The following is a 21,900-nucleotide window of genomic DNA, read 5'->3' as shown; positions in this document are numbered from 1 at the left end:
AAGAGCATGGTTGTGTTGCTAGGCAACAAGGAATTCACATATCACCATAGCAGCACATCCAGCCTCAAGTATCACCTCAATGCTAAACATATAGCAGCTAGCGGCTAGCGTGCTAGCTAGCGTGGATTGTGTTTTACTTCAAAAACCAAAGTATTCTAGTTTACAGAAGGTCTACCTACCTATAGGCTACCTGGATTTATCAAATGTATATAGGTGTATTTCAATGTGATGAAACTGTACACATAACTGCACAGCCTTTAACATTAACCTTTTCATGGTGAACTTATTAAAATAACTGAAGACCAATCCTGCTGGAGTACTCTGAGGTCAGATCTCTGCAAAGGTCAACACTTAGAGAGCAGCATAGATCTCCAGATTGATTCAGTGGTTGCTCTTTAGTGTTTGTGGTGACAGCAGGGAAACACTAGAGAGAGCTCTAGCAGTTCTCCTCACCCAGGGGTCACATGGGTTCCTTCTCTTCCCCTTAGTTAACACTGACCAGTCACACCAGCTAGCATCTCCACACACACACACACACACACACACACACACTCCCTCTCTTCCCGGCTAGCGACCACACAAAGCCGCTGGGTTATTTCTGTCTTAGCTAGACAGGCTCACTGTGACGCTGAGAGTCAAAAAGAAGAGGAGCTACTTTAGGTTTTCTCTCCTTCAGGTTTGGAAACTGAGGAGGCGAGAGTAGAACACACACTGTAATAAATCATTATGTAGTCATTTCATTTTACTTCATATATTTGATAAAATGTATTAAATATAAATGCGTCCTTGATTTTGAGGCAGTTGTTATAGTCAGTAGTTCTCAACCTTTTTGAGTCGCGACCCCCAATTTAACATGCATGTTGTCTGTGACCCCCACTCACTGAACACAATCTCACACACACAGTTCAGATCACCCAAAAAAGAAACAAAATGACCAAAAAAAGGAAACAAAATGACAAAAAAAGACACAAATTGACCACAAAATGATCAAAAAAGACACAAAATGACCAGAAAAGACACAAAATGATCAAAAAAGACACAAAATGACCCAAAAAAGAAACAAAATTACCAAAAAAACACAAAATGACTAAAAAAAGACACAAAATGATTAAAAAAAGACACAAAATTACCAAAAAAAGGAAACAAAATTACCAAAAAAGACACAAATTGAGCACAAAATGATCAAAAAAAGACACAAAATTACCAAAAAAAGACATTAAGTGACCAAAAAGACTAAAACACATTAACACATGAACACTTTAACACAGTGGAGACAGAGCTGACTTCCAAAATGATTTGGTGACCCCCAGAAATCATCTCGTGACCCCAATTGGGGTCCCGACCCCAAGGTTGAGAACAGCTGGTTTAAGTAACTTTAATATAAAAATGTTTGAGATAGAATCTACTTATTCTGATCACATTAAATATCATCTTTATGTGTCTGTAATTCTAAATCAAGAGAATTTTACTCGTAACTTGTAACGTAGTTAGATTTAATAAATAACACTGCGTGCAATCAGTTGCCTCAATTTTATTGAGTAGCTATTGTTTATCTTTTGTTACAGTGCAACTGTGAGAAGAATATAAAAAAGGAAAGAGAAAATGATGCTATGAAGCCAAATCACACTAGTAAATCTTTGGTAAAGGCGATGAGGGTAGTTTCCTGTTAGGATGCAGCAGCAGATCAGAAGGTGAAACATCAGAGTTGTTGTATCATGTAGCTGCTCGTTAACGGAGTATCGATCACTCTCCTCATTAGTTCTCCTCTCATGGACCGCTGGTTGTTCTCCTCCTCACTCTAAATTGAATTTCCTCATCTTCCTTAGTTCATCTCAGCCTACAACAGCTACAGACATGCAACGTCTGGGCTTTATTTCCTGTTTTGTACAACATCAATGTGACCCTGTTCATATCGATGTCACACACACACACACACACACGCACACGCACACACACACACACACACACACACACACACACACACACACACATTCTTGTACTTCTATCTTTGTGAGGACCCTCACTGGAATGGTGAATTCCCTTGCAAGGTTATAATAGTTCTGAATTTTTCATTAGTTTTAGTTTAGTTTTTATTAGTTGTAGTTTTTTGTAATGGGGTATTTGTTGGGTGGGAGATTAAAAGAGGTCACAGTAAAATTTGCCTTTATTTCCTTTTATTATCCATCTTCATTATGTATGAAAAAAGTTGACAAAGACGAAAACGAAAGCTATTTTCACTATAATTTTAGTTGGTTTTAGTTAGTTTTGTAACCACAAAATACAGTTTCAGTTAGTTAATGAATTATCTTTTTTTGAACATAAACCTAATTGTAACCTTTAACCCTTAAAACAAAGTCTGAAATCTCAAAAAATCCTTTTAAGAAATGAGGACCGGCCAAAATGTCCTCACTTTGCAAAAATGTCCTCACTATGTTGGTTAAAAACGTGTTCTGGTCCTCACTATGTAGGAAATACAAGAACACACACACACACACACACACACACACAAACCAAGGTTATGATTAAATAAACTGATAAATACATTTTTTATCAGTTTTCGTTGTGATTTTTTGTTTTCAAATTCAGTTAGTTTTAATTCGTTTTTACAGTGAGTTTGCTAGTTTTTATTAGTTTTTATTTCCTGGAAAATGCTTAGTTTTATTTTAGTTTTTATTAGTTTTAGTTTTTTTGTAATGGGGTATTTGTTGGGTGCCAGAATTTAAAAAAGTCACAATATGTCGGCACATTGTTAGAGCACTGAATCCAAGTTATATTTAAAGTGTTTCCAGCTCATTTATTTAACCTGGGTGGGCCACTGAGGTAGCCGCCAAATGTATCTGGTGACCTGTTGAAGCTTTTTGAATTACTTTCTTTCTTTTTTTTTTACCATTCAGGAGATGACACACTCCACTTACTATCTCCGCTTGCACTATTAAACATGCTCTGCAGAGAAAGAAACAGGAAGAGAGATGTTCTCTGCTGCTACGTTAGAGATGCTGAGATGGTGCAATATGTGATTAACATAATATTCAGTTTGTTTACAGATGCTCTAATGAATCCACTGGTTTCTAACAGACACTAGGAACTAGTTTTCTACTGCTGAGCCGAGGCGGCACAGTGAAGGAGATCATTAGACCAGACAAGCAGAGTTCATCTCATGGAAAACAGAAACTGCACCAATATGGACAAACATTTTGGATGAAATAAGGAGAAGACACAAGGTCAAATGGCTCCAAACACTTGGGAAACAGTACATGCACAGTATCTAGCTCACACCTGTCCAAAGGCACAAAAGCGATGAGCCATCCTTTTATGTGTGGTGCTGTCTGCTATAACCAACAACACCACAGCTGCAGGTAAACTGAGCATGTGCACCAAGCGTAGTAGTCTAGACAGATTTCAGAATAAAGGCGTCCTATAAGAAGTGAGGAGCATTTATAGGTTTATAGGTACAAGTCAGGAACCGGCCTACTTTACATATCTCAAGGGTGCTGAGTCCAAAAAAATGGTTCCCAAGCGAATTTTTGAGTTTTTGACCTTCTAGATATCCTTAATTTTAGATCTGGATCTATAGTCTAGGGTCAGAGCAAGGATATAGTGGAGGCTCAGTGTCTTTTTTATGCATATATATGCAAAATACCAACTGGAACATTTAAAAGTGATATTGATTGAATATTTATGTCGGCCTTAAAAAAAATGACACAAATAATGCTTAATTTCACCTTAAAAGTTTGTATTTTGCATATATATATATATATAAATATATATATATATATATATATATATACACATAAAAAAGACACTGAGCCTCCACTATATCCTTGCTCTGACCCTAGACTATAGATCCAGAAACTTAATTTCCTCATCTTTGATTGCCTACTTACAAAAAAACTAAGAGGAAATGGTCCAATGACCAACGGCCGCCATTTTGATATGCAAATGAGAAGGTCAAAAACTCAAAATTTCGCTTGGGAACCATTTTTTTTGGATTCAGCACCCTTGAAATAAGTAAAGTAGGCCAGTTCCCGACTTGTACCCATAAATGCTCCTCACTTTCACTTTTTGGACAATTCCGTCTAGACTATAGGGCGCCATGACCCCATGTCTTCTCCTCCTTCTACCCTCCCTGAAACAAAAGGGCTAGGCATCACGCTCTGCTTCTTCTTCTTCTTCCTATTCTTCTTCCTCTGTTTATTGGCAGTTTGCAAACTAGCTTGCAGGTATATTACCACCACCAAGGTGACTGGAGTTGCTACACTCTCAATCATGGCCTCAAATAGTTCATCCAGCTCAGCGATGGGCAACTTAATTGCTGCAGGGTCCCACAATATTTCATGTTCACTACCACAGGGCCACATATACTGTAGGGCCGTGCACTTAACCAGATATGATGAAACTGCTATTTTAAATATGTTTACAGTGCAGTAACTTAACATATTTCATGCTCTAATGCATGTTTAACAGTATAAATAGGGATACAAAAGGTTTGAAGCAAATGAAAAATAACCACTTACTGTGATTTCACCAGACCAACATTAATTACAAGAAGTAATTTTTTTACACTGCACTTTTAAGATTTCATTCTCAAATGCATGTACTGAGGGCCACTTCAAGTGAGGGTGAGGGCCGTATGTGGCCCCCGGGCCTCCAGTTGTCCATCCCTGATCCACCTCCATTAGTTTGTTTCAACTTTGTTAATCATCTGAGACGTGGCCTCCTAAAATTGTGCTTTTTGTTAAAAAACAATCACTTTTTTTTAATATATTCTGCCCTACAGAGTCTAACTACAGTAACTACGCAAAGGGTCAAACTGAGAAAAACTGCTTTAAAGTATTTTAACGTGTTTTAACTGGCCGGCCAAATGGGTTATAGGTAGATAAGTGATATGACACTTATTTCTACATGTATTGATGATGTCATTTTTATGCTCAAAAATCATGATGATTTATTTGACCTGCAGAGTGCAGTAACTACAATGTTGTCGTCTTCTTTCAGCTTTTATATTTTGTTTTCAGTGAATAAAGAATTTCAAATTGATTTTGTTATAAATGTATTTAAAAGTGTTTAACAACTCTATTCAAAGATTTGTGTATTTTAGACTTAATATTATAAAGAAATGTTATATTTTAGTCTTAATATCATTTTATCTCACTTTTTTACATCATCACTATCTAGATAATAATTTCCCTTTCAAATAAACTTATCATTTTTTATTATTTGTATGTTTAAATTAGTATATATATCCAAAGCAGACGGTGGTAAGTGCAATACTGCTTGGTTTTGAGTTGGATTTTGTGGTTTTTATATAATTATTTCTCTGAAATAAGGCAAAATTGAAATCTAAAACTTTGTCACAAGATAAAACAGACATCAAGGGGTTCATTTTTAGTTATAACTCAATTTTGACCAAAAATTAAATGACTGCAGTTAGTCTTTGTAGGGCAGTATAGATAATTCTGTTTCAGGTCACGTTGTGATAAAGGACACCAGACACATAAAATATTTTCCTCAGCCATTCTGAGTTTTGTAGAGCAGAGAAGCCTTTATTCTGTCCATGTAAAGTGGCATTAAACAAATGAACTAAATAGACCCAAGGCATCGTTGTGGGCTATGTGGATGGAGTCAGGCTGGTCGGGCTGGAGGGTCGCGTGTGGTCTGAAATCTGTGAGAGAGCCTGGCTCTGGTCATGGTCATGGTCATGGTGGGAGGATGGATGTGACAGTATGTTGGGATCTGCATAGAAACCCAATGGCTCCAACAAGGCAGTAGAGCAGGGGGGGGCAATTAATGTCGCCAAGGGGCCACATGACCAATACCACCAAGGTTGCAGGGGCCGGACCAAAACTCTGAACTAAATTCTGCTCAATATTAATTTAATCGCTTTATAAAATACAGTAAATTATCTGGTTTTGAGCTGCTACTGATAGGAACACATGTTATGATGAGACTGTTAATGTGGAGTAAATCAAATATAGCAGTAAAAAGTAGTAAATACTCCAATCACTATATCACTTTAACATTTATTTTAAACACAACTGTAAATAACCTTTAGCAAGGTTCATATTTATGTTTTTGTATTATATAGCTTGTTTTTTCATGTTTGTACATTTTCAAGGTGTTTTACAATGTTGTGATGCTTTTATTTTCGTCCAGTGTAAAACGGGTGCTTTAATTTTGAAAGGTAGTGACAGGAAATAACCGGTAGAACGGTTAAATGAAAAAACGAACGGTAAATAATAACGAGTGCGTAGTAATTCATATAAAGTTGATATAAAGTATTAAAAGGCTTCTATAGTGGCTGACTGACAGGACACAAGGTTTGTTAAAGTTTATTTTCTTCTGTCATATATATATTAGTGGCTATATTTGTTGTCTTAACTATAGTAAAAGTGCTTGTTAGCTCTAGTGCTAATGATAATGTTTGCTATTTTTTTTAAAATAAAAGCACTGCGGCTATATTGATTTCTAATATCTTGGTAACCTCACGCGGGCCAACAAGGACAGCCAACGGGCCGGATGTGGCCCGCGGGCCGCCCATTGCCCAGCTCTGCAGTAGAGGCATCCGTGACTGGAGCACAGGGCTGGTAGACAGCAGGTCACGTCTCCTGATGCCAGCATCCCTTTGGATGTGTGCAGCCAGACGCTGGCCAACAGGGGGGATTAATTCCAGGACATGCACCGTGGAAGCCCCATCCACCCACACCTGCTGCCCAGAAACCCCACGCAGTTTACACTTCTACTGGTCCTGCTGGAAGTAACTGGTGCACAGGAGACTGGAGCAAAATCAGATATCAATGAACAAGCATGGAACTGGCAAAACGCTTCATCATCCTTTTTTTCCCAACTCTTTTTATTGATTTTCCTTATTTTGAAAATAAAACATATCAGTCACTATGACACGATACACATTAACAAGTACACGTATGCATAAAAAGGTCATTTAAGTTGTATTAACTTATCTATCTCAAAATGAAAAAAAATAAATAAATAAAAGTTCTTCTATTAAGAGCACTTCTATAACTTGCTCTCAGACTTTGTGTTCTGGTTAAAATAATCAATAAATGGTTGCCAAATTCTATAGAACTTTGTTTCCTTATTTTTCAGTAAGAATCTGATTTCTCATAAGTTGGGGCTGTCTTTTGTTTCCAATTAAGTAATTCCTTTTCACTGAAATCCTCTGACATCATGTCAGTAGCTGGTAGCTGTTTTCACTTGACCAGCATGAACTCCTTCAACAACATGTAGAACAAAATAAAACAAAAAATGAAAATAAAATAGCATGCTTGTTATTTTTATGATGAGTTTTGTGATTTTAAAACAGAGATGTGTCAATCACATTTTATGGTAATCCATCCATTAGATACACAAAACCCCACAAATGTCCACCCCATGGAGACACAATGAATGTCACAAAAAGTCCAACCAGTATAACAACTGACCAGTATTATTGGCTGATATTTGCCAGTAAATGGCATATGAGTATCTGACGTATCAGCGTAGATTATGTCCGATACATAGATATGGTATTGTACTTGAATACCGGACTGCTGTGACAACCAAATTTCCCTTCGGGGACCAACCAACCAACCAACCAACCAACCAGCCAACCAACCAACCGACCAACCAACCAGCCAACCAACCCACCCACCCACCCACCAACCAGCCAACCAACCAACCGACCAACCAACCAGCCAACCAACCCACCCACCCACCCACCCACCAGCCAACCAACCACCAACCAACCAGCCAACCAACCAACCAACCAGCCAGCCAACCAACCAACCCACCAACCAACCAGCCAACCAACCAACCAACCAACCAACCAACCAGCCAACCAACCAGCCAACCAACCAACCAACCAACCAACCAGCCAACCAACCAACCAACCAGCCAACCAACCAGCCAACCAACCAACCAACCCACCAACCCACCAGCCAACCAACCAACCAACCAACCAACCAGCCAACCAACCAACCAACCAACCAACCAGCCAGCCCGCCCGCCCGCCAACCAGCCAGCCAGCCAGTCAACCAACCAACCAACCCATCCACCCACCCACCCACCCACCCATCCATCCATCCATCTATCTATCTATCTATCTATCTATCTATCTATCTATCTATCTATCTATCTATCTATCTATCTATCTATCTATCTATCTATCTATCTATCTATCTATCTATCAATCTAACTACAGTATGTGTAGGGTGATTAAGAAGAGGTGTGAGCTATTTATATAACTGTATTTATTTTTCATTTGAATGGTCAGGACTGATTGGTACTAGTACTACTAGTACTGGGGACATATTCACACATCTTCAGGCTAGAAGTAGCATGGAACATTACATCATCCATACCGATGGGGTCAGGCCGGCCCTTTCTCCCAGTTCCTAAGTAAAAGTTGGTCTCAGGAGATTAGCGATTAGGTTTTAAGGGCATATTCTTTTAGAGTCATTTAGAAAATCTTCTAGTAGTAAGAGAAACTGTTTGGTGATCAAGGGCGGATATTTAGTAAATTATTAAATTTATATCTATGTATAATCTCAGTTATCATTTCTAGAATCGGTTAACAATGTAATTCATTGTGTATATAAAGTATAATAATGGGAAATTTTATTCCATAAAAGTTATTCCAGCTCAGGAACCGGGTTAATTTTATCCCCTAAAAATTAGTAATGGTTTCCAAAACCATCCAAAAAATGAAAATAAAATAGCATGCTTGTTATTTTTATGATGTGTTTTGTGATTTTAAAACAGAGAAGGACTGAGCAGAAAGTTCCCAGATACATTGTAAAAGCCAGTGTTCACTTCAGTTCCAGCCCCATTTGTTTGGGATAACTTGTAGATTTGCTTAATGGTGCATGAATTTTCAAAAGCTTCATTCCAGATACCTCTTGTGACTAGCAGGGAATTAGCTGTGTGCAGCTGTTTTTAAATGAGCTTTTGTTTTTATGGTTGGATTAAAGACAGAAGTTCCATCAGGCTGCCTGTTTGTTGACTATACTGTAAGAGCTTGAGAGTCTCAGCTTGAGTTTGGCTCCTGCAGGCACCACCACCAGTTAGCTACGCTGCCAACGTTGGAAAGAGCTCAATTAGAGAATTTTTCTTTAAATTGTAGCCTGAACTTTAATGGGAGAAAAAAATCACAGGAAGCCCTCAGCAAAACAGGCCCATCTGAATGTCTCTCTCAGCAATGCAGCTCTTTACAATGCCCTCATCATTTATGCATGCAGTGTGTAATGCACTGAATCTGGAGTGCAAAGGCCGCATTAAGAAGCAGGGGATTTCAAGGACACATATACAAGCAAAGAAAACAACATATTTAGGGCCAAAAACGAGTTGTAGCATTTAGCCCTGCAGCATTAATAGTCTAAAGTGTAAATGAGCTCCGTTGCAGTAAAAAGTAGCATGATCCACTCACTTGTTTTGGTGCTTTGAGCCCTGGAGATGTGCATGGTACTGTGCCACAGAGTTCAGTGTGACGCTGCAGACTTCACAGGTATAGCTCCGTTTCAGACCTGGAATCAGATAGAAACACAGTTTAAATCGGTTTTATTTCATAGGAGTATTAGTGGTGTGACGAAATCTCGTGCCACGAGATCTCGCGAGATTAAACTCGACGATATTTCTCATTGCGTTAAAAATCTGTCTTGTGAGATTTGTGAGCTATCCAAACTTCTATTGGTGACCTGTGGGGACAGTAAAAGGAAAAGGAGAAGAGGAGGAGAAGCAGCTGCAGAGCCAGAGTCTTAACTACAGAGACTGTTAACTAACTGTTAACAGTCTAACAGTTAGCTCTGTAGCAGTACGGTGTGTATGTGCTAACAGGCTAACAGTTAGCTCTGTAGCAGTACAGTGTGTATCTGCTAACAGGCTAACAGTTAGCTCTGTAGCAGTACAGTGTGTATGTGCTAACAGGCTAACAGTTAGCTCTGTAGCAGTACAGTGTGTATGTGCTAGCAGGCTAACAGTTAGCTCTGTAGCAGTACAGTGCGCATGTGCTAACAGGCTAACAGTTAGCTCTGTAGCAGTACAGTGTGTATGTGCTAACAGGCTAACAGTTAGCCCTGTAGCAGTACAGTGTGTATGTGCTAACAGGCTAACAGTTAGCCCTGTAGCAGTACAGTGTGTATGTGCTAACAGGCTAACAGTTAGCTCTGTAGCAGTACGGTGTGTATGTGCTAACAGGCTAACAGTTAGCTCTGTAGCAGTACAGTGTGTATGTGCTAACAGGCTAACAGTTAGCTCTGTAGCAGTACAGTGTGTATGTGCTAACAGGCTAACAGTTAGCTCTGTAGCAGTACAGTGCGCATGTGCTAACAGGCTAACAGTTAGCTCTGTAGCAGTACAGTGTGTATGTGCTAACAGGCTAACAGTTAGCTCTGTAGCAGTACAGTGTGTATGTGCTAACAGGCTAACAGTTAGCTCTGTAGCAGTACAGTGTGTATGTGCTAACAGGCTAACAGTTAGCTCTGTAGCAGTACAGTGTGTATGTGCTAACAGGCTAACAGTTAGCTCTGTAGCAGTACAGTGTGTATATGTCAGCTGCTGATGTTGTGCACAGTTAGCAATCTTAATTTTAATTAATTAATTAGTCTTATTCCAGCTCAGGAATTGGGTTAATTTTATCCCCTAAAATTAATAATGGTTTCCAAAATCGCATCTTGGGTGGGCTCTAGTACAAAATTGAAAACCATCCATTAGTTAAGATATTCCAGCCCAAAGTGGGTAAAACCATCCCTAGAGCCAAGTATTCAAAAAAACATTTAATGTCATAAAGTTGTGAGAAAGTGATCAACACAGCTCAGGATGTAAACAGTCCCTGAAACCTTGAGGCGTCAGAATTATTTGGGATCAACAAAATTGAATAACTTGTTTAATTTGTTTAAATCACACAACAGCAGCGTCCTGTGTGTCTGTGGTAATGGGTGTATTGAGTCAGGGCCTGTTGCTGCAAATTATGAGCACCCTGTGCAATCGCTGTCATGTTGTACTAATCTCATTGTCGTATGAGAAATGGCTGTCTTGATTGCCTCGCTTTCAGAATTGAGTTAACTCCTTCATAAATATGCCTCAGAGCAAAAGGCCAAGAGAATATAAATGTCACCCCACACTCATTGAATCACATTTCCATATCCTCTTCAATCAGATTTAGCCCATGAATGATCATTTACTGTAAACCGTCACACCAAGGAACAAGCTGCTTACATTTAGAAAGCTTACTTCCTTCCTACACTGTAAAAAATGTCTGTAGATTTTATGGTGAAAACTGCTAAAGCATGAAAGTAAAAGATGTAAAATGATAAATGGGTTAATTCAGTTACAGTAACAATGAAACACTGTAAATGTATATATCAGCCAGAACAGTATTTTTTCCATTTTTTAAAAAACATTACTCCACTGTAAAATACACTGGCACCATGTGTGTAACAAAAATATACTGTAATATATACAAGCATCACTGTAATTTTTGCATTTATCTTTTAAAAAAAATACTTTTTCTAACTGTTAAATGTACTAAAAACCATATCTAAAAAAAATATACTGTAATATTTAATGGTAAAATCTTTAATTTATGCTTCATTTATAAAGTATTTTCTTGTCAATTATATGGCAGAACAGCGTTTCTTTTGATGGAAAAACTTTTGTTTTTTACGGTAAAATATGGAATAAAATGGGAATCTTAAAGGTGAAATCAACAGTGCTAATATATTTTACCATAATATTATAAAAAAGTTGCACCGTATTTATTACGGTAAACGTCTGGCAACCACAGCTGCGGCTTTTTTACCGTAAAAACAACGTTTTTTTATTTATTTACAGTGTGTAGACTTTAGCCACCATGCACCATTACCAGTATTGTAATACAGTAAGTAAACTTTTGCAACTGTATGTTTTTCAGCTTGTAAAATGTGCATCATATATATTTTAGCAGGTCTACAGAAGTCATATTTCTAAATATCTTTCCTAGAGTGTTACTATTCAATTTTGTACTGTAATGATGAAAAATGAATAATGATTGTGAGACAAATATTTCACAGTCGCCCGTACTGTTACTTTTTATTCATACAGTAAAAAATGGAAAAAAATGGCAATCTTAAACGTGAAATCAACAGTGCCAATATCTTTTTAATGTAATATTAAAAAAAGTTCTTCTGTATTTATTGCGGTAAAGTTGTGGCAACCACAGCTGCCGTTTTTTTACCGTAAAAACAACAGGTTTTTATTTTTTTACAGTGTGTAGAAGAGCATTGTAGGGTGTGACTTTAGCCACCATGCACCATTACCAGTATTGTAATACAGTAAGTAAACTTTTGCAACTGTATGTTTTTCAGCTTGTAAAATGTGCATCATATATATTTTAGCAGGTCTACAGAAGTCATATTTCTAAATATCTTTCCTAGAATGTTACTATTCAATTTTGTACTGTAATGATGAATAATAATAATGATTTTTTATTTAATTGACTTTTTATTTATACAGTAAAAAATGGGGGGAAAAATGGCAGTCTTAAATGTGAAATCAACAGTGCCAATATCTTTTTAATGTAATATTTAAAAAAAGTTCTTCCGTATTTATTACGGTAAAAGTCTGGCAACCACAGCTGCTGTTTTTTTACTGTAAAAACAACAGGGTTTGTTTTTTTTACAGTGTGTAGAACAACATTGTAGGGTGTGACTTTAGCCACCATGCACCATTACCAGTATTGTAATACAGTAAGTAAACTTTTGCAACTGTATGTTTTTCAGCTTGTAAAATGTGCATCATATATATTTTAGCAGGTCTACAGAAGTCATATTTCTAAATATCTTTTCTGGAAAAAAATGGCAGTCTTAAATGTGAAATCAACAGTGCCAATATCTTTTTAATGTAATATTAAAAAAAGTTCTTCCCTATTTATTACGGTAAAGTTGTGGCAACCACAACTGCTGTTTTTTTACTGTAAAAACAACAGTTGTTTTTTTTACAGTGTACTACAGTGCAGGGCTGTAGCAGCTAATGTTAAAATTGTTTCATTTTCTCACAACTTACTTCTCAGATATTGATGTCAGCTGTTTTCTTTCAACATTTTGATGGAGGGCAGTATTCCCCACAGAGAGATCCTTATCCTCCTGATAAGCTGCACAATAACCACTCTGTCAGTCTGCTGCCACCACGGCGGAGATTTCAATTTTGCACGGCCGTCCCCAGACGCATCATGAGCTGACATTAAAGTTGTGCAGCAGGCAGCGAGGCTCTGCTCCGGCTGGCCCTTTGACAGCTTGCTTCTCAAATAATTTCTGAAGGGGTGAAAGATTACAGAGCGGCCCCGGTATCCATCACTGCCAGCCACCTGCGGCTCTTCCCACATGGCGCTGCCCTGCATGAGCGATGGAGCACCGGGAGCCTTCGGGCCCCTGCGGCGCTCGCCCTCCATCACCTGTACTTCCTGCTCTCCGAGGCTTCGCCCGCCAGTCGTCGGAGACTCGTTTGTTTTGGTTAACGCGTCCCTTCGCCGGGGAAAGGGACGCAGCTCGGGAGTGGATGCAGAAGATGAAAAATGTCCTCTGCAGTTTCATTTGTTTGGGTTAAGTTGGAATTGTATAAAACCACAGTAACAGGTTGAGCTGAAGCATGCTGGGAAAAATGCCATCTGATGTCTTATATCTTCATTTGATCGTACGGTCACAGAGGGAACTTGAGAAAGTAAAGTAGAAGTAGGAAAGAAAGTAGCGCACACTGTAAAAAAAGTCTGTAGATTTTACGGTGAAAAACTGCTAAACCATGACAGTAAAAGACCGTAAAATGATAAATGAGTTAATTCAGTTTCAGTAACAATTAAACACTGTAAATGTATATATCAGCCAGAACAGTATTTTTACAGGTTTTAAATTAAAAAAAAAACACTACTCTATTACTGTAAAATACATTGGCACCATGTTTGTAACAAAAAGCATCACTGTAATTTTTGCATTTATTTTTTGTAAAAATACTTTTTCTCACTGTTAAATGTACTAAACACCATATCTCTAACAGAAATATACTATAATATTTAATGGTAAAATCTTTAATTTATGCGGCATTTATAAAGTATTTTCTTGTCAATTATATGTCAAATCTTTTGATGGAAAAACCTTTTATTCATACGGTAAAAAATGGAATAAATGCAATCTTAAACGTGAAATCAACAGTGTCAATATCTTTTTACCGTAATATTAGAAAAAAGTTGCACCGTATTTATTACGGTAACGTTCTGGCAACCACAGCTGCCAGTTTTTTATCGTAAAAACAACAGGGTTTTTTTTACAGTGCATGTTACTGAAACTGTTGGATAAATCCGTAGAACATACATATATATATATATATATATATATATATATATATATATATATATATATATATATATATATGTAATGTCATATATATATATATATATATATATATATATATATATATATGACATTAATGTAGGATTTGGCACAGTTTAGGAGTTCAGTTTTATGGGAAAAGACAAACTCATTAAATGAATCAGCCTAGCATATCGTTAAAAGGATGCGCTGGTTGATACGATAATATCAGAATAGGAATCTGACCTCCCAAGTATGTTCTGATATCGAAACTAGGACATAACAGGAAATAACAGGACATTAAAACCCTACACTGCAAAAAAGCCAACTTGTATTTTTTGGCCTAAAACAGTGATTTAAGTTGGTAAAACTTGGAAATATAAATTATTGACATTTAGGGCAATAATGTAAGTTAGCACAACAAAGGAAGCCAGTTGTCTGCTCAAAAACAAGTTGGTGAGTTGTTGTTACTTATATCTTTAAGTTGGGGTTCACAACAAGGGACAATAGTTCTGATAACTCTTATTTCTTTGTTGGGAAATGCGGTCATTAGCGAAAGGTAGCGGCTAACTGATGCTAGCGGCTAACTGATGCTAGCGGCTAACTGATGCTAGTGGCGCTGCTTGTTACAGCTACAAGAGTAGCCATTAGCGTATCAATGCTAACTCAAACTTGTGGTCACAACATTAGCTGACATTTCATAGCGGCGTTACAATCGTGCCAGAGAAAAAACAAAACTTAAAATATTTAGTTTAATTGTCCAACTTAAAATTTTATCGAAGTTTGTTGCCTTGAAATTTTGAGTTCACCCAACTTTTCTTTTTTTTTGCAGTGTACCTGGCCTTCAGTTGTGTTTCTTTAAAGAAAGATTTTCTACAATAAAACAAAAAAAGATTCAAAAGGGATTGGAGTAAACATAATTTGAATCTGCTCATCTCAGCACCTCATTAAACTGACTAGTTGGAGTGAAACCTGGAGCTGTATAGAGAAAACATCCTCAGGCTATTAGAGCTCCACTGGCTGAGTCCTTCTCAACTTTATTTCAAGGTCTGAGAGTTCATTAGATACATTAAAATATGCTAATAACCGCTGGTGAATGTAACTAAGTACATTTACTCAAGTACTGAACTTAAGTACAAGAATAAGGCATCAATAACAACTTAATATAGACTAATTAAGAGCCAATATGTTACTTATTTGCATGCTAATAAGCAACTAATTAATGTTGAATATGTGTTCCATAATCTAAAGTCTTACCAAGTACAATTTTGGATACTTCATACTTCTACTTCACTACATTTTGAGACAAATATTGTACTTTTTACTCCACTACATTTAGCTGACAGCTTTAGTTACTTTACAGGTCGAGATTTAACATAAAAAACATGATCACTTTAAAGTGATTAGACATATATTTTTGATTAAACCTCATAACAGTATATTAAGTAGTTAAAAAGTTTTGAATGCAGGACTTTGATCTGAAAACTTTTTCCACCACTGCTAATTACCAATCAAGTTCTAACAGACTCATATGGGAAAAAGAGATATTTTATTTATTATTTTATTTTATTATAAAGCTGATCTAGGTGCTATATAAATACTGTAAAAGTATCAAAACACTTAATTCACAGAGAACCTGTGGTTTTAAATGAGCTGTACACTGTAAAAAAATGTCTGTAGATTTTGCGGTGAAAAACTGCTAAACCATGACAGTAAAAGACCATAAAATGATAAATGAAACACCATAACTGTATATATCAGTCAAAATAGTGTTGTTTTTAAAATAAAAACATATTACTGTAAAATTCACTGGCAACGTGTTTGTAACAAAAATATACTGTAATATTTAAAAAGTCATTTATAAAGTATTTTCTTGTCAATTTTATTTTTAAAAAATGGAATAAAATGGCAATCTTAAACGTGAAATCAACAGTGCCAATATCTTTTTATTGTAATATTAAAAGAAGCTCTACCATATTTATTACGGTAAAGTTCTGGCAATCACAGCTTTTACAGTGTAAGGACCTCTGTTAAGGGGACTTAAATAGAAAGGCTCTAAGGATGAATACAGGTTTATTCAAACAGACAGTATGAGAAAAACAATGTTTGTTGAACGATAAAGTATGTCAACATGTTCTAGTAGAAACCCAAATGATGTCCTTTAACTGTATCAGGCAGGTCAGTTAATACGTTTCCTACTGGGGAAATCATTTGCAGCTCTATGGTACCTTATATATCACTGTCAAAATGATTAATCTAATTTGAACATATTTTAATTTCACTCTCCTATAGTGATGAATAGTTCAATTCACATTTACTAAAAGATCCCAGTAACCTGTCAACCACACTGCAAAAAAGCCAACTTGTATTTTTTGGCCTAAAACAGTGATTTAAGTTGGTAAAACTTGGAAATATAAATTATTGACATTTAGGGCAATAATGTAAGTTAGCACAACAAAGGAAGCCAGTTGTCTGCTCAAAAACAAGTTGGTGAGTTGTTGATACTTATATCTTTAAGTTGGGGTTCACAACAAGGGACAATAGTTCTGATAACTCTTATTTCTTTGTTGGGAAATACGGTCATTAGCGAAAGCTAGCGGATAAATGATGCTAGCGGCTAACTTATGCTAGCGGTTAACTGACGCTAGTGGCTAACCGATGCTAGCGGCTAACTCATGCTAGCGGCTAACTGATGCCAGCGGCGCTGCTTGTTACAGCTACAAGAGTAGCCATTAGCGTATCAATGCTAACTCAAAATTGTGGTCACAACATTAGCTGACATTTCATAGCGGCGTTACAATCGTGCCAATTCAGCACATTGCAGAAGTTAGCAGAAGTAAGGATTAAAAGTTATTACAATGTAAAATTATAAGTTAGTACAACTTACAGTTGAGTTGACAAAAATCTGAATTCAGAATTGAGCTAACTCAAAAACAAAACTTAAAATATTTAGTTTAATCGTCCAACTTAAAATTTTATCGAAGTTTGTTGCCTTGAAATTTTGAGTTCACCCAACTTTTCTTTTTTTGCAGTGCAGCCACTGTAGGTTCCAAGTTCTTCAGTAAAAGTTCATCTCAGCGGTGTCCCGTGTCCAATGTAGCCCTTGTTCTGTATGAAATTTCTTTCTATGTGTGAGGGTATTTAAGTCTTCTGTTATAGCCCATACGCAACGCATGGGTGCGTCTTCTCGGACACAAACAAAACACTAAATTTACTTTTTAACCTTATTTAGGTCCACACTCCAACGTCTCTTCTGTTTCATAGGCACCTGTCCCCAGAGCCCGCAAATAGACCGGAGACTCTGTTCTGACCAGAGGTCACTTATTGTAAGTCGCTTTGGACAAAAGCATCAGCTAAATGACATGTAATGTCATGTAATGTAATGTATCTAGCCTATAAACACATCACAGTGTCTGAGAGGGAGGGAACACACCCCTAAATGGAAAGAAAAAGTCCCTTCCCTTTTGAATTCAAACCATTTAGTGCAGATAAGCACTGATGGAGGATTAATAAACCACAATCCAATCTCATTGAAAGCTGATAGAACATGGTAACTTCCAGCTAGTCCATGTCTGGCACACACGCCTCGACATTGACTCACCAATAAGCCACAGATTGGGGTGCCGAGTTGAGTTATTTGGTTTGCTCCGTAGTAAATCTCTGGTTGTCTCTCAGCTAATTGAGACCTATTGCCTAAGCCGTTGGGAGGGGACATGGTGGCAGTATGACTGATCAGCGGCGTAGTCCTCTGTGTGGACTGTTTATGAGCAGGGAAAAGGTGGTGCAGGTCCAGGGTTCATGCTAAATTAACCAGCAGCCATCTGGCCCACTCAGATGGTGCACGTTTAGCTCCTTCCCTCTCTGGTCGCAGCAGGGCGCTCAGGCTGAATGAGCATATGCTAAATCTGAATCCGTATGTAACAAATTGTTTGGTAAGTTGCAACTGCAGGACTTGTTATAATGGGTTGCTTTGTGAAACAGGCTTTTAGAATGAAATCATCATTCAAAAGTGTTTTCAACCCCTTGAAGCAACAAATCAGGCATGCTCACCAAATCATGGATAAGATTGCTTTGTGAAATTGGATGCAGTTAGGAAATGGGCAGTAGGTAGAGATGTAATACACTGATGAGCTGGGAACAAATGACTGGCCTTCTGCTGCTCCAATCTAACGTTTAAATTGGACAGTTAGTGTACACAACAAAGACGTTGCCCTTTGTTTTCTCTTGAAGGGGGCCTTGATCAGTCAGCCATTAGGGTATTAATAGATCTATTTTAGGATGAGGGGAGTGGAAAACATAACACAAAAATAACACACAGCCAAGAACGACATCTTGAGAAGTGCAGCTGCAGGGCTAGAGCGCGTAGCAGAGGAAGTGAGAATGAGGTGGACAACGTGCTAAATCACATCTGCCAGAAACGCATCTCTGATTAACAGCTATGATGGAGTCTGGAAAAACACAATTTGTCTGTGGGGATGTTTGACAGGCTGGACTACTCTATATTTAGTGTGTTAGAGTGAGTGCTGACAAGATTGCAGCGTGTCTTCTTTTGGCAGCTACATGAAGAGCCTAAAGAAACACAGTGATCCTTATAACAAGAGAGTTCAGACAGCCACACATTACACTTAAAATAAAATATTATTAATCCATGGTGATAACTTTCTTATAGTACACTCCAAAATGATACTGAGCTAAACGCTGTAAAATAATTTAAATATTTTTTAAATCATTTTTATTTTTGCACAGTGATTTATATATAAGAGCTTTAGTTACTCTGGATGCAACCTCATGCACTGATGGTAACACTACAATTCAGCAAGGTTTTTTCTTGGCAGCATCGAAATTTGATTTAACAGGCATAATAGCTTTGAAATACCAATGTAAAAAAAACATAAAATAAAAAAGCTCACATCACTGTTTATAAATTAAGGTAGTTAAGTAGACTGTTAACTTGTAGTCACCCAAAGCCTGCTAGAATGTGATTGGTCAATTCTACTTGGAGTACCGACGAACAACAAACAGTCCAGAATGCCTCTGATACCATAATCCATTGTCTGCATTCATATGCAGATATCTGCTTATAGAGATTAGGAAATCCATGTTGAAGTATTGCTTTACTGGCTAGCTAACTGGTCAATGGACATTGTGGCTGGGAAGAGGAGCACCTGGAATACTTAGCTTAGCCTGCTGCCCCTGCGACCCAGCCCCTGATAAGCGAATGAAAATGGATGGATGGAATGGAATGGATGGATGGATGGATGAATGGAATGGTTTGGATGGAATGGGTTGGATGGAATGGGTTGGATGGATGGATGGATGGATGGATGGATGATGGATGGATAGATGGATGGATGGATGGATGGATGGATGGATGGATGGATGGATGGATGGATGGATGGATGGATGGAATGGTTTGGATGGAATGGGTTGGATGGACGGATGGATGGATGGATGATGGATGGATAGATGGATGGATGGATGGATGGATGGATGGATGAATGGATGGATGGATGGATGGATGGATGGATGCACTCCTGATCTCATGATCTTGTTATGATTTGTCCAACTGTAATGATGACACTTTCTGCTAACAAGGGATTTATAGGTAATCTATATTGTGTGAGAGCCATGTCACATTTTAAAATTAGTTTGTGCACCACATACAGTATCTATGTTTGAATGAGGAGTTAAAAAAAATCATATATTAGAGCCCAACTTCAACAATCACGATTAACTTTTCACACCATAGCTGCTCATTTTCACAAAACTCCCACATTCCTTCTCTCATACTGAGAAAGAACAATTCCTAATTGCCCAAAATACACAGTGGTTCTTCTTTAGATAAATCATGCTCTCTTCACATAGCATTAATAATGCTAAGGTCAATAAACATCTCCTGTGTCTCCTCATAATCATTTACATTCAGACAATGACTTGGGTCAGCTGCCTGCTGACACAAACCTGTTGTTTGTGCTTTGTCAGAACAAGCAGAGTTACTTTGAGCTAAAGTGACCACTGTAATAGCCACCATTTACTTTATTGATCAAAACCAGGCAGGTGTCTGTAAAGCGATGGTCATCAACGGTGTTTTAAATGTCTCCAAACCAATGAAATTGGTCGGATATGATGTTGAAGGTATTTAGATTGAAAAAGTATTGCAAAATTTTGAGAAAAAACATTATTCTAAACCAGCTGTATATGTAAGTACAATAATAGTACATAATCTTTGACATGTCCTATCATTTTCTTATAAAGAAACACATTAAATACAAAAATAAAGCAGTGTACAGCATGTGTAAAATGTGCCTGTCTCCATGTGAAGAGCTTTCCCCTGCATTCAAGAGGAGCTACAGCACCAGGAGAAGCACTTTGTCAATATGTGTTGCTCAGACTGAAAACCATTTTCAGGGTCTGTTCGAGCAGGAGACGCTCCAGACGCAGAGTAGACATGAAACATAATGGACTCTCCTTCTGACAGCCATGGTAATGGATGACTCCACCAGCCAGGCACAGCATTGAGTCCAAGTGACTATATGTTTACCAATGTGTTTTTATCCATTTTCACATATTGTTAGTGAAGAAAAAAAACATACAATTAATTTAAATAGAAGGGCTGAGCAAATAATCTCAAATAATAATTTTTTATCTCAAAATAATATGGAGGCACAGAAAGAACTTCAACATGTTTTCTCCATTGAAGGGCACCCCAGGGGGCACTTCATTAGGTTTCCAGGCTGTAGTTGACTCAGTCTTGAGAAAAGAAAAAGAAAATAAATTGATCTAAGGAATCCATTGGTACCATGACAGGGTATCATGATGGAAATGGGGAGAAAAACCCCTTATTGTCAATACATCCTCTGAATGCCTGTAGTTGTAAAGTTTGATGAGGCTGAGATTGTCCTAGAGGTCAAAGCAGCTCATTGAGGGAGATCAAGTTGCTCACTATAATGAAAGGCTATTATGGGGACTAACATGATGATACATGATGGGCTCATTGAATCCACAAGAGTCTCAACATTTCTCAACATAGGCGTTTCTATGAAGTGGAGAACTGTGGGTACCCATAGAGCCCATTTCATCATTAGATCTTGAGGAAAATATATCCAAAGCTTGGACTTTTATTTAGCATCCTTCATGACATGATGACCGTGGTTAGTACCAATGGATTCCTTTGGTCTCCTAGGCCCCGTTGGAACCTGGTCTCACAGGAATACGTGAAATAGCCACGGATTCGCTTAACTCAAAATCCGTGGAATAGCCACGGAATCACTCAAATTTCCGTGAAACTGACACGGATTTGGCTACAATGCAAGTTAATGCCAGTCATATCCCGTGGCTATTCCATGGATATTTGTTCCTATTGGTTTGTTCCAAGTCACGTGACTTTCAAGGTCCCGGCGGTCAGAACAAAAAACATGGCGGACAGTTCTCTCATTTTTAGTGAAAAATCAATATTTTGACTTAGTTTCTGCATAAAAATGGATTTTGATCACATTTCCAGCGAGAAATATATGTTTTATTTTCTTAATATTCACTCAGTGAATGTACATAATCACTTTGTATGTTGGAATAG

The 21,900-nt window shown here is 37.6% G+C and overlaps 1 protein-coding gene across 1 annotated transcript in view; it reads right to left on the bottom strand.

Annotated features, from left to right (window-relative positions):
* Window positions 1–21,900, bottom strand: part of zmat4a (zinc finger, matrin-type 4a) — a 231,403-nt gene that overhangs the window by 34,291 nt on the left and 175,212 nt on the right. The window contains exon 6 of the mRNA XM_059338096.1: window positions 9,422–9,518. Within this exon, the coding sequence (XP_059194079.1) occupies window positions 9,422–9,518 (97 nt within the window). The remainder of the gene's footprint in view (window positions 1–9,421; window positions 9,519–21,900) is intronic.

The sequence above is a fragment of the Centropristis striata genome, chromosome 7, assembly GCF_030273125.1.
Source record: "Centropristis striata isolate RG_2023a ecotype Rhode Island chromosome 7, C.striata_1.0, whole genome shotgun sequence".
NCBI lineage: Eukaryota > Metazoa > Chordata > Actinopteri > Perciformes > Serranidae > Centropristis > Centropristis striata.
Note: the sequence above shows the minus strand (reverse complement) of the source record. Positions and strands in the feature narration are given on the sequence as shown.